This window comes from Ovis aries, chromosome 24, assembly GCF_016772045.2.
Source record: "Ovis aries strain OAR_USU_Benz2616 breed Rambouillet chromosome 24, ARS-UI_Ramb_v3.0, whole genome shotgun sequence".
Lineage (NCBI taxonomy): Eukaryota > Metazoa > Chordata > Mammalia > Artiodactyla > Bovidae > Ovis > Ovis aries.
Genome location: NC_056077.1, coordinates 41,344,532 through 41,356,984, shown reverse-complemented (window position 1 = coordinate 41,356,984; position 12,453 = coordinate 41,344,532). Strand labels below are relative to the sequence as shown.

Sequence of the window (12,453 nt, the reverse complement as noted above, 5' to 3'; positions counted from 1 at the left end):
GCCCGAGGCCACGCCCCCGGAAGCGGCGCGTGGGTTCGAAAGGCGCGCGCAGGGCTGGGGCCTGGGTGAGTCCAGGGGCGAGGTCACGGGTGAGTCCGGGGGCGAGGTCACTGGGGAGCAGGGGATGCGGCCGCCGGAGATGGGCCTGGGTCCCGCCGAAAGGCAGCTGGCGGCCGTTCACGGACGGCCAGATACGGGAGCCCGAGCCTGGCGCCCGACGGGTGTAGTCTCTTTAAACCCTGGTCACGGGCCGCAGTGGACCGGTGATCCCGTTCAGAGGGCACTCTGCTGAGAAAGGGGGCCGCCCGGCCCCTGACGTCAAGTGGGCTCTCTGCGGACCCGCCTGACCGTAGTGCCAAGAGCTGTGGCCAACTGTACTTCAACAGCAGGCGGACCCAGGGTTCGGTACTGGCTCTGGAGTTTGACTTTCTGTCAGACTTCGCTTTTCTGAGCGTCTGTCTGCTTGGCCGAAAGCGGAGAAGCCAAGTCTCAGCTCACAGGGTCGTTGGGTCTGTTAACTGGGATACGTTTTGGAAAGTATATGATCGGTGCCTAATAACTGACGGCAGAGATTCCTAATTAATTTAGGAAGTCAGGGCTTTGCGCCTTTACAGGTCAGCAACATCACAAAGTCCGCATGTTAAACAGAGGTTGGACCCAGAGACCCACTTATGCAGGAGCTGCTGGCCAGCACAGGGACCCAGGCCTCGGTCCCTATTCTCGGACACCGTGACTTCCCTGGAGCATCCTTGGTCCCGAATCCTGCATCTCATTCAGTGTGGGCCCCAGACCGGGATGAGGATGGATGGACAGGGAGCAAGGTCCTGGGCCTCCATCATGTCTCCAGCAGTGACCAGACGTCCCCTGCAGGGCCTTCACACACATGCATTCGGGCAGGAGTGGTGTTACAGGCCGAGCACCAGGTCCCGGAGCAGCAATGTTTGTGAGCAGAATGTGAACACCTGTCCCAGCAGGAGAGCTGGCCAGGCCTCGCTGGGGGCTCTCCAGTGTCAGAGCCGTACATTTCCTGGGAATCTGGGGGTCTGGAACCCAGTAGCTAGAAGGCCCCATAATGAAAAGGCCAAGAGCAAAAGCCAGACGCAAGAACCGTTGGGTAAAAGCGTGGTTCATTTCATGCCAGGTGGGCTCAGAGGTGGACACAGGAGCAAGAACAGCCCTGCGCTAAGGAGAGAGGCAGGGACAACCTGGCCATTGCCTGACCTGCATCGGCCCAGCAAGCAAAGGGTCCAGGGCTGCCACCGCTGGGCCGTGGGCCAGGTCTCCATCTAACCCAGAAAACCTGCCACGTCGGGCAGGGCCTCTCCCTGCTCTCCAGCGCGCGTTTCCAGTCCACCCGGCCCCTGGCCCCCAAAATGCTCAAGCTTCCACCCATACCCCGTCCACACCCAAATCAAGCTGACCCAGCCCCTTGCCTTCCTCAGAGAACCCAAGGGCACCATGTGCGCCTCAAGGCTCTACACGTTGGTCCTGGTGCTGCAGCCCCAGCGAGTCCTCCTGGGCATGAAGAAACGCGGCTTCGGGGCCGGCCGGTGGAATGGCTTCGGGGGCAAAGTTCAAGAAGGAGAGACTGTCGAGGACGGGGCCAAGAGGTGAGGGGAGGGGCAGGCCTGACTGCAGAGCCAGCTTGCACGGGGGGCAAGGATTCAAGCTGTAGAGCCAGACCTCTGACCACTCAGAGCCACGTGCCCTGGAGCACAGGCTGAATCCTGGAGCCTCAATTTCTGCATCTGCATGGTGGGGATAACAACAGTATATGCTACCTTTTAGCTTCCCTGGCGCTCAGTCAGCAGAGAAGCTACCTACGATGCAGGAGACCTGAGTTCCATCCCTGGGTCGGGAAGATCCCCTGGAGAAGGAAATGGCAACCCACTCCAGTATTCTTGCCTGGAGAATCCCACGGACAGAAGAGCCTGGCGGGCTAAAGCTCACGGGGTCACAAGAGTCATACACAACTTGGCAACTAAACCACCACCACAACTACCTCTTAGGATTGTTGTGAGGATTTAGTGAGAAAATAAACGTAAGGACTGAACAGGGCCTGGCACATGGTCCAGGCTGGGTACACCTTGGCTTGCTGCCGTGCGGTGGTGGTTTGGGTGGAAAAGTCATGGCTTCCTCTTTCTAGCCAAGGGGTTTGCCAGTCACTCAACTTCTTCATTGGTTCAGGGGAGCTGATGACAAGCGTATCTGGGGCCTTTCACTGAGTCTCCCTCGACACCAGCTACATTCACGTGGGAAAGACCTGAAGCCCAGAGACACAGCAGTGCCGGAGATCACACGGCCCTCCAGACTTTAGCCTCTTTGCCTTCTTGCCCCTCAGGCTCGTGGAGATAACCCTGTGGCACTGTGTCCACACTGTCTGGCCCAACTCCCCCTCCCCATCCCTGCCCCCTGCGTCAGGACACCTCTGACAAAGGACTGCGGAGCCCCTGCAGGTGGGAGGCAGGACGGGTGGCACGTTCCCATGCCCGAGCACAGGCTGAGACCAGCCCCACGAGGCCGCACCGCCGTGCGCCCAACTCTGCTGTCAGCCCCCGGCCCCTAGGGCGGCTCTGGCTTCTTTCCTTGCACACGCGTGTAGCTGCTCCTCAGGCCCCGTTCCCTGGCTGCCCTGCTCTGACGAGCGAGGTCTCGGCAGCCTTGGCGTCTGGCGCCCTGCCCTTTGGGGTCCCGGGGTGGGCACCACTCCAGGGTTAGCGTGTGCTCCTCACTCACCTGCAGACTCAGGTGGCCTGTGGGGCTGGCTGTGTCTTGTGTGCAGGACACACTTGGGGGCCACCTGAGCCCCAAGGAAGATGCATCCTCCCCCTGGGGGAGGGTTGCTGGCACTCGGGGACCGGTGGCGCCTCGCGGCCGGGTTTGGGCTCTGGGTGTGGAACAGGCCCGCCGGCCTGGCCAGTGTTCCCACAGCTGGTGAGTAGCAGAGTGTGGTGTTGAGACCTCCCGCAGGCCGGCCCCCAGGCTCCGCAGCAGGCTCCGGGCGGCAGGGTCCCGCCCCAGCGCCCCGCTCCCACCGGGGGTGTAACATGTCACTCGTCCTGTTCCCCGCCTGCCGTCTGGGGAGCATCCCAGAGATGCGATCAGACCCGTTAGCAGAGCTGGAACAGTGTCATCTCCGGCTGCCTGATTATCCAGGCCTGAAACGGAGCCTTGGCTCTGACACCGAGGAGATGACTGATAGCCCGCCATGGACTCAGGGAAGATGAACCCAAATGAGTCAAAACAGTGAATCAGTCAGTGACATTTTTAAAAATGAGCTCTGCCAGCTGCTGCTGGAGGTGGGGAGGCCCCACTGAGTGCTTCCATTACGTCTAATTGGGGAGCCACTTGCGCCCCGCTAGCAAAAGCACTCATTTTTCAGGTGGTGTCTAATTTTGGTTGATCATCGCAGTGAATAGCTTCCGGCTCTCGAGATGTCACTCGGCCGCACTGAACGGCAGCAGGTGGACCCAGTTCCTCTCCCGGCCTCACAGGGAGGTTAGGGCAGTCTCGGCTCAGGAAGGCAACCGTTTAACCCAGTGCGTCTTTGATGGACACAGCGGTTTCCCTGACTCCTAGTCGTGGGCACAGGAAGTTAATCATGCACTGTGCTCCTAACAGAACTCCGAGATCAGAGCTTAAACAGACCTTTTTTTAACCTACAGCTCTAAAAGGTCAGACGTAATTAGAACAGTTTTACAGCCACAGAAATAAATTCAGAGCAGTGGGGAAGTGAGAGTCGCTCACAGGAGACACAGGTGCTGAACTTCACGGCTGCAGGGCTTGTGAGCCCCCCGAGCCCACAGCAGACCCTCCAGAAAGCTCTGTCCCGGATGCCGAGAAGCAGGCTTGGGGAGGGCTGGCGGCAGAGGGCGTGCCTGAGGGTGCTCTCAGGAAGGTTTCGCGATGCACCGGTGTGGTGTTTATCCTCTGATGCACAGCGGCAGAGACGCTGGCTGAGTTCCTGCAGGTGCAGGACGTTGCTCAGCGTCGTGAGCAGCACCAGTCCCAGGCTCAGTGCTGTGTCTGCAGTTTGCCAAGGGGTGCACGAAGGAGAAAGGCCCGAAGGGAAGACTCCAGCGGCCACAGGGGTTCTTGCTGGGGGACCAGGCCGTGTGTGTTTGCTAAACTGCCTACAGCGCGTACACGGCCTGGGGGAGTGTGAAACAGGCACTCGTGTTTAGGGGGCACCCTTGTCTCCTCTCGTGAATCAGCCGGCTTGTGAGCTCAGGTGTGGCGATGCCCCCTGGCCCTTCCCCCCAGCACAGGTGGGGGGCAGGGAGAGAAAGGGGTCCCGAGAAGGCTAACACAGCGAGGACGGCCCAAAGCCCACCCCTGTGATCAAGTTCAGAGGAGCCACGAGAGCCGGCTGGTCTCAGTGGGAGGGCAGGGGTGTCTCCTCGGTGAAAAGAGGTAAAACCACCCCTCCTCTGGGAAGGAGGCGAGAGGAACATGCGGCCTGATGGGGAGCTCCAAGCAGGGCGGGCCAGAGCGGGACCCTTTGGGCAGGCAGGCTTGGGCTCAGGGCCCGCCAGCTGCATGGGGAGCCGAGCGGGCCGGTGGGGGCTCCCGGCTCTAGTGCGGGCCCCCTCACCCCGTGGAACCACCGAGCGGCCAAGCGGGGCCAGGCTGGGCTGCCACTCAGCACGCCCGGGTGCTCAGCTGGGGGCGGGGGTCACGTCTGGGCGCCCCAAACCCGACCCCTTTGGCCACACACGTGCAATCCACTCCTCCGTCCACCCAGCTCCATTCTCTGATTCCACGTGGACACAGGCACCTTAACTGTCGCTTCCTGCCCGCCCGTCTGTCCGCAGAGAGCTGCAGGAAGAGAGCGGTCTGACCGTGGACGCACTGCACAAGGTGGGCCAGATCACGTTTGAGTTTGTGGGTGACCCCGAGCTGATGGACGTGCACGTCTTCTGCACAGACAGTGTCCAGGGCACGCCCGTGGAGAGCGACGGTGAGTGTCCAGGCCGGGAGAGGCCGGCAGTGAAGGGCCGGCTTGGGCGGCCCCTGGCCCCTCCCCTCCCAAGCGCAGGCGCGGAAATACACCAGGGCCTGAGCCTCCCTCCTCTCCTGTAAAATAAGGAGTCCAGTCGCCTGGATGAAATAACAAAGGATGCCAGTCACCTCGCACACAGTAACTCAGTGAACCCCTCGCAGAAAGTCAGGCTGAGATCCGGGCTAGCGTCGGTGATTCTGCCTCTTCGTCCCCTGCAGAGATGCGCCCGCAGTGGTTCCGGCTGGACCAGATCCCCTTCGGGGACATGTGGCCAGACGACAGCTACTGGTTCCCGCTGCTGCTTCAGGGGAAGAAGTTCCGCGGCTACTTCAGGTTCCAGGGGCAGGACACCATCCTGGACCACACACTCCGCGAGGTGGACGCCATCTAGGGCAGAGCCGGCTTGCCCCTTGGACCCCGAGAGCCCTGCCTGGCCGAGCCCTGGCCTCAGCCCCCTGCCCGAGGCCCCGGGGCCCCCGCCACTGGGGCCTCATCTGGAGCATGACTGAATGGAAGAGCAAATGAAGCTTTCTCAACACTTCCCCTCAGGCCTCCCCGTGACCTGCCCAGCCTGTCCTCGGGAAGCTGCCAGAGGTGCCGGGCTGTGACCTGCATCACCGGACAGGGATGGGCAGAGACACGGGCCCAAAGGCGAGGGGCTGGCCGACACGGGAGGCCGCGTGGATGTGTGCGGGGTCCCGAGGTGTGCCAGGGGCCATCTCCTCCCCTCCCCCCCCCCCAGGTAAGGGGAAACAGCGGCGGTCAGTGCCCTGGGCTCACACCTCGTCTCATCTGCCATCAGCTGGCCGCCCTCCCGCCCCCAACACAGGCTGCTCCCGTCCTGGCTTCAGACCCCTGGGGGGCACGGGAGGTCATCCACCTATCACACAGACTCGCGGCCTGACACAGCTTTTATAAATAGGTTTAATGATAGTTGTTCCCATAAATTCACTGATAAAAATCTCAGAATGTAACTCATTTGTAAACAATTCCAGTTACTTGGATGGGGCGGTCATTGATTCCTGCAGCCTCGTAAAGTGCTTTATACATAAACCAACTCGCAGAAAGCAAGAGAGAAGGCCTCAGGTGCAGGGCCGCCCTGAGTTCCGGCAGCCGTACCCGGCCTGCGCCCCCACAGCCTGCGCCCCAGCCCCGTCTCCGTCCCCCTTCTGCGGCTTCGCCCAGCGACTAGGCCGTGGCCGAGTTACACCGAGCCTGCCGGACACAGGTTGCAGGGACGTGGCCTGAAGGCACAGCCCACGGCGGCCGGGGAGGGCTGTGGGGCTCCCGCCGAGGCCACAGAGCCGGCGTCCTTTCGCAGGAGTGGCCAGGTCTCCCCGGGGGTGAGGGAAGCCTGGGCACCAGGAAGGATGCAGAGGGTGTGGGGACCCCGAGCTGGGAGCAGCCTCTCCCGCAGCAAACACTGACCAGAAAGCCTGCGTCCAGCAGCAGCCCGGGGGAGGGGCGGGCTCCAGAGAAAAGGCGCCTCCGTGCCCAGCTGCTGGCAGGGGGACACAGCCTGCCCCCTCACCCCCCAGCCTCCCGACGCCGCCTCTCCTGGGGTCAGGAGGACGCGGGCTAGGAAGCACCCCCAACCCCACCCCCGCAACCCCTAAAGAAGTGTGTGCTCCTGGTGTCCACGTGGGGGCCAGTCCTCCAGGAGGGGTCACCCCGGAACAGCATCTCGAGTCTCTGCTGCCAGAACTCACCCTGGTGCCCCGTGTGGGGAGACGCTCCCCCCGACCTGTGCCGCTGGCCCAGGGCCGTGGGGCCCTCAGCTCCCACCGTGGGCCCTGGGGCGGGGCCTCCACCATGGGGCAGGGACGGCAGACGCCTGTGGTCACGCTCTGTGACTCCAGTGGACACGGTGCCTGGGGGCCGGCCTGTGGGGCAGCACAGAGCCTCTCAGGGTGGGGGGCGCCTGTTTCCATAGAGATCAAAACGCAGACGACAGCCCAGAGGGACAAATGGCACGGATGGCCCCTCCTCGTCCGCCGGGGACTGGCCAGTCCAGCCAGGGAAGGCACACATGTCCACTGTGGGGGGCTCAGGCCAGGGGCGCAGTCGCCTGCCCGCACCCCCGAGGTTGCTCTGGGGGCACTGGCAGGACCCACGTGTGGTGGGCCCAGGCCAAGGTAGGACACAGCGTGTCCTGGACCAGACGTGTGTCAGCTCGTCAGGGACGCCTCCCTGTCCCCAAGCCTCCGGGCCCTGCATGCGGACTTCAGACGGACAGCAGCCCCCAAACCAGGCACGTGTTCCTGGGAGACCCTCAGGAGCCCTCCCCTGCAGTCACCCTGCTCCAAGCCCCCTCCGAGCAGAGAGCCGTGAGGGGTGGGGGGCAGGCGGGTTCCAGAGCAGAAACACCCTGCCCCAGGCGGACACAACCCCGCTGGTCTCAGACGCCCAGCCGGAGAGAGCGGGAGGGAGGCTGGAAGGGGAGCCCATTGCTCTGAAGACGAGAAATCAGCAGACACGCCCGCACCTCACTGTGCGGCCAGCCTCGGCCCGCCTGAGAAGGGACGGCAGCCATCTGAACCTGGACAGACCCACGGCGGAGGCACCAGCTCCCGAGCCTCCAGACACCGCGGTCCCTCTGTCTCCCCAGCCCCAGCCCGGCGGGCACACACGTGCAGGCATGGAGGCAGGCACATGCAGGCCAGGGCCGCCAGGCTGCTCCTCAGGGAACGTGGGGGAAACCGCTCCAGGGACTGACAGGCTCCTAGCACCAGGCTGACCGTCACAGCACGGTCAGGATGGGCAGGACAGCCCGCGCAGCCCCGGCCTTGCTCCCCGAGAGGGAGGGGAGCCGTGGCTACCTGGACCCTCGGCCCCTCTGAGCCCCGGCCTGGTTGTCGGCCCCTCCACGGGGCTGCAGCCCGACACGCGAGCCCTCGGGGTGGGGGCGGGCGCCAACCAAGGGAATCAAACAGGGACACACTGTTCGAAAAGAGGCTTTAGTGAGCGCGCCGAGCTGCCTCCGAGCCCTCCAGCACTAGTGAGCAGATGGGCCGTCCTGGGGGGGCCTTGGGGGGGCCGGGGCGCTGTGTGGTCCCACGAAGAGGCAGCGGAGCTTGGGCTGCAGGTCATTCCACACCTTGCTCATCTGCAGGAGGAGAGGGGCGGGCCAGCTGGGGGGCAGCCAGGGGGACACGCAGCACAGACACAGCCGCGCCCATGGGCCCAGAGCGGCCGGAGGGCGGGCAGCGGGCTTCCCACCCCTCCCTGCAGTTCCCCCCCCAGGGGCCACGGGGGCTGCTTCCTCCGCCCCTGCGCATGGACAGACGCCTACAGGACACCCTGTAAGGGACTTTAAGAAACTTTAGCGCTGGACCGCTCCCTCTAACAGCTCTGCAGCGAGGCCAGAACAACGTCCACCAAAGGAAGGCAGAAACAAAGCAAGACCGGGCGGCCACACCGTGGCTCCCAGGCCCTGCAGCAGCCTGCAGGGGCAGGGCCATGGGCGCAGGCAAAAGGGGAGCCGAGTGGCGAGGGGGCTCTGAGACGGGCACTGTGGCACAGCGGCTCAGGGGCTGCTGAGAGCGAGCAGGGCGGCCTGGGGCACGTGCAGTGTGTCCAGTCCCCGAGTTTGGAGACAGGGGCTGAGTCACCCCCGGAGGAGAAACGCAGGGCCGCGTCAGGCGACCTGCCCACCTTCTGCCCATCGCCCTGCGGTCCCCCAGCAGCCCGGACCCGCCTGTGAGGTCTAACCACCATGCAGCCCTGCCCCCGCCCGAGCGTCCTGCTGCTGCCTCAGCCGCATGTGCAGTTCCCAAACTGTGCCTGAGGGTGCCCCGGGCACCCCAGCGAACTCCAGGGCCACCAGGAACTACGGGCAATGGGCAAAGGAAGCCCCACGCCGGTCACAGGGTGCGCACACCACCGCCGGGAGCCGGGAGCCGGGAGCGGACGACCGGGACGGGTGGGGAGGGACTTTGGCCTCCGGCCGCTGTGAGCACCGCAGTGCTGAGAAAGCCGAGAAGCTGCTTCAGACAGCACGGGCCAGGCTGCCTCAGGCTGCGGGGTCCTCTTGTGGCGTGGACCCCCGGCCTCGGGCAGGAAGCTGGCAGGGCCCCTCCCGCCCCTCACAGCGACACCCCACCTCTCTGCTCTCGTCCTGGGTTCTGTGCACTCCACCTCTGACCTTCCCTGGAGCTCCTCCTGAGGCCGGGGACCCCTTCCTCTGCGCCCTGCGTGCCCCGCCCCGCGCCCCATCCCTGCAACCACGAGGACGGCCTCACGGGTCTCCCTGGCTACCAGGAGACCGGAGAGTCGGGCAAGAGCCGTGTCAAGTCCCGGCGCCCCGCCCAGGTCACTCGTCAAGGTCAGCTGGGCTGCCGCTTCTGGAAGGGGGGGGCGCCCGCCGGCCTGCACGGGCAGCTGTGGGGGACCCACCTCCTTGTGCCCTTGGACCTGGGAGTTGACGAAGGCGCCGAGGATGTGGGAGGTGAGCGGCAGGTACGCGTGGACCAGCTGCGTCTCCTGGTGCAGGCAGTACAGGGAGTAGTAGTTGCGGAGCTCCATGGTCTGGATCACGCTCTCCTGCTGCAGAGCAGAGAGCCCCTGGCGCCGGGCCCGGCACGCCTGGGAGCGCCCCCCAACCACAGCCCGAGCCCTGCCTCTGGGCCACAGCGCCGGCACTGGTGCACAGGCGTCAGGTCCCAGCAGCTCGCGGAGCCCCCACAGGGCGGCGGGGAGGGCGGCGGGCGGCCCGGCCGCCCCCCGCACCGGCAGAGACGCACCTCCACGATGCGGGACTCCAGCTGCCCCACGGACTCGGGCTCGCGGCTCTGCGCGGCGGCGCTCACCATCTGCCGCTTCACCAGGCTGTACCTGTGCAGCGCGCCCTTCTCGTGCCTCTCGCACAGGTCCTGGGGGCGGGGGCGGGCGGTCAGGGCTCCAGCCTCCAGCTGGGGCCTCGCCTCTCGGACAGCGAACCCCTCGCCTCTCGGACGGCGAACCCGCACCCCGCTCCTCACGCTCGGTGGTCGCGGGAGGGACGGCCCGGGTGAGCCGCCCAGGGCCGAGCTGCGAGGGACTCACGGTGCAAATCAGCACCGCCAGGGCCCCGAGGGGATGCATGAGCGCCGGGCCGGCTCCAGACCGCACACCGTGAACTGACCGTCCCCAGAAAGCCAGCGTGCCTCCAGCAGCAAGACCTTCAGGGACAGGCTCCCGCAGGCAGACACCCTGGCACCTCCATGGGGCCCCAGGATAACCTGGTCAGAGGCCTTGTGGGAACAGGAGCCTCCTGCGGGAGTGCAGGAGGCCCGTCCACCCTCCACAGCCCTGGCCTCAGGCTCCTATCCCACCCCAGAGCCACGCCCCTGAAAGGTCATAGCATGTTTTCAAGGCTCTGTGCCCTAACAAACGGCCGCGAGACTCACTTTGTAGGACTGCAGCAAGTCCAGGAAGAGGTTCAGCTTCTCCACCACGTCGTTCTCCTCCTGTTTGCCCTGGAAAACACGGGTCAGGTGGGCCAACACCGCCCGAGCACACAGCTCGCCACACGGGCTCCCCTCCCTCCTGACTGGCAGGGGACACGGGAGAAGGGAGGCTCCTCCCCGGGTGTGTGGCGGGGGTGGCTCCTAAACGAGGCATTCGCTACCGGGTCCCGGCTCTGGTCCCGATGCTTGGCAAGACCCTAAACCACCAGCAGGTGTGCCCTGAAAAAAAGCTGTCACTGCGGAAGAAATCCCACCTTGAGTCTCACCTGTCTGGCTGGGACACAGTTATCAGGTCTCCCAGCTGGTCTGGGGAGAATAAAACCAGGACACATGCCCAGACGGGTGACAGTCCTGACGGGCACTTGTCCCCTTTGGTGCAGTTAAAGCTGTATTAATTTTACTCCAACACAGAAACCACGGAAGGCACTGAGAAGCACTCGGGATGCTGCGTCTGTGCGGACATGACGGCATGTGTGAGGGATCCGAGAACCTCAGAGGCAAGCTACAAGCCGCACCCACCAGAGGCCACACGCCCCTCCTCAGGGCAGAGACTGCACCCACTTCTGGATCAGAGGAGACCCTGGCAACAGCGGAGTCAGGGCCCCCACCTGCTCTGAGCACCCCGCCCAGGTAACCTGTCCGAGAGGGGCTGTGGGCCGGGGCCTGGTCCCAGCTTGGTTCATAGGTTTTACAGACTGAGCTCTCAGTAGACGGTCGAGGCTTAAATGAAAAGCTGTCCACAATCTGGTCCAGCCCTCTTATTTCTAATCGTGGAGAGAAAGAGCTGGGGACCAGTGCCGGGTGAGGTCCCTGCTGAGACTCGGGCTGGCGCAGAGCAGGCTGCGGTAGCGTGCTCCGTCTATACCCAGCCAGCCCTCTGACACCACGCTCTTGGTTCCCTCTCACACCCAGAGACGGGCCAGCCCAGCGCCAACTCCAGGAGACAGGGACATCGCCCGGCACTCAGGTTCTAAAGGGAACCTATGGGCAGGGCGACCACGGAGAAAGAAAACCCAGGACTTTCCACACCAGGAACACAGTTAGTTTCCCGTTCCAACACTCAGAGTCGTGTGGGCAGCTGAGCGCCCACCTGGAGCCGGAAAACCCCCTCATCTTCCCGTCACTGACTCACTACTAAGGAGCTTCGGGCCGCTGCCGGGCAGCAAGGCCTCCACACGGACAGCGTTTCAGTGCATTTAAAACCACCCACCAGAGGCCTAAAGCCCATTTCCCCAAGAGCCAGGAAGCACGCTCTCACCCCGAAACTCATGTAACAGTTTTATAGCCTAAGAGCACCCAGATGGACCTCTCTTTTCCCTCTGACTGCAAATAAATCCCCGGCAACACGATTCTCTGCAGAGTTCTATTATGCAAGTAACTCTGCCGCAGAACAGAAGCGTTTCCTGAAGTTAACTGGGCGTCCAGGGTGAGACCTGGGTGGGGCCTCTGGGGTGCTGGGAGCCCGGCTGCTCTGATGAGTTACCAAGTGGCCAAATGCCACCTGCCAGGACAGCAACACAGGAGGTGCCTGTGCACTGTGGGCACCCTGGCAAGCGCAAGGTTACAGCTTCAAGGTCAGGGCCGACCTCACAGTCTCAGCAAAGCCGGCTCTCTGGGGGCAGGACCCAGTGTGTCCCCAGCATCAGCAGCCCTCGAGGCCGTGAACCTCTCCCGGGAACCGCCCAGAACAGACCGGGACGTGCAGAGCCGACCGGAGAGCCGCGGTGCCCTCACGCAGGACTCCGAGCCCTGGTGTCCCCCTCAGGAGGAGACGCTCCGTGCGCCACGGCACAGGATGCCCTTGGGACAGGCGCCTCGGGGGCGTGCCCACTCACCTGCTGTGCGGCCTTGTCAGCCAGCAGCGCGAACTCCACGGACAGGCCTTTCAGCGCCTGTTTGAGGGACCCCCACGTGCTGCTGTTCAGCGAGGCCCAGGAGGGGAGCGGGGTCGTGTCAGACCCCAGAGCACTAAGGGAAGAGGAGGCACTCAGGGGAAGAGACGCA

General features: G+C 64.2%; 2 protein-coding genes across 8 annotated transcripts in view; one reads left to right on the top strand and one right to left on the bottom strand.

Moving 5' to 3' along the window:
* Nucleotides 1-18: 18 nt before the first annotated feature.
* On the top strand, nucleotides 19-5,976 carry NUDT1 (nudix hydrolase 1). Of its 2 annotated transcripts, none has more exons than XM_004021067.4 (4): nucleotides 19-65; nucleotides 1,443-1,610; nucleotides 4,815-4,960; nucleotides 5,221-5,976. In XM_004021067.4, the coding sequence occupies exons 2-4, from the start codon at nucleotides 1,459-1,461 to the stop codon at nucleotides 5,391-5,393; spliced, it is 471 nt and encodes a 156-aa protein (XP_004021116.1). In that variant the 5' UTR covers nucleotides 19-65; nucleotides 1,443-1,458; the 3' UTR covers nucleotides 5,394-5,976. The 2 variants fall into 2 exon arrangements, with proteins under 2 accessions (XP_004021116.1, XP_011960064.1); XM_012104674.3 differs by having other exon boundaries at nucleotides 19-89.
* A 1,964-nt stretch (nucleotides 5,977-7,940) lies between these two features.
* The window catches only part of SNX8 (sorting nexin 8), a 70,066-nt gene continuing 65,553 nt past the window's right edge, over nucleotides 7,941-12,453 (bottom strand). For 5 of the 6 annotated variants that reach the window (XM_060406094.1, XM_042240611.2, XM_027961894.3 and 2 more), the window contains 5 exons: nucleotides 12,285-12,417; nucleotides 10,390-10,458; nucleotides 9,745-9,873; nucleotides 9,398-9,547; nucleotides 7,941-8,108 (listed from right to left, as the gene is read on the bottom strand). In XM_060406094.1, the coding sequence (XP_060262077.1) occupies nucleotides 7,998-8,108; nucleotides 9,398-9,547; nucleotides 9,745-9,873; nucleotides 10,390-10,458; nucleotides 12,285-12,417 (592 nt within the window). In that variant the 3' untranslated portion in view covers nucleotides 7,941-7,997. The remainder of the gene's footprint in view (nucleotides 8,109-9,397; nucleotides 9,548-9,744; nucleotides 9,874-10,389; nucleotides 10,459-12,284; nucleotides 12,418-12,453) is intronic. The other variant, XM_060406092.1, reaches the window with a different exon arrangement.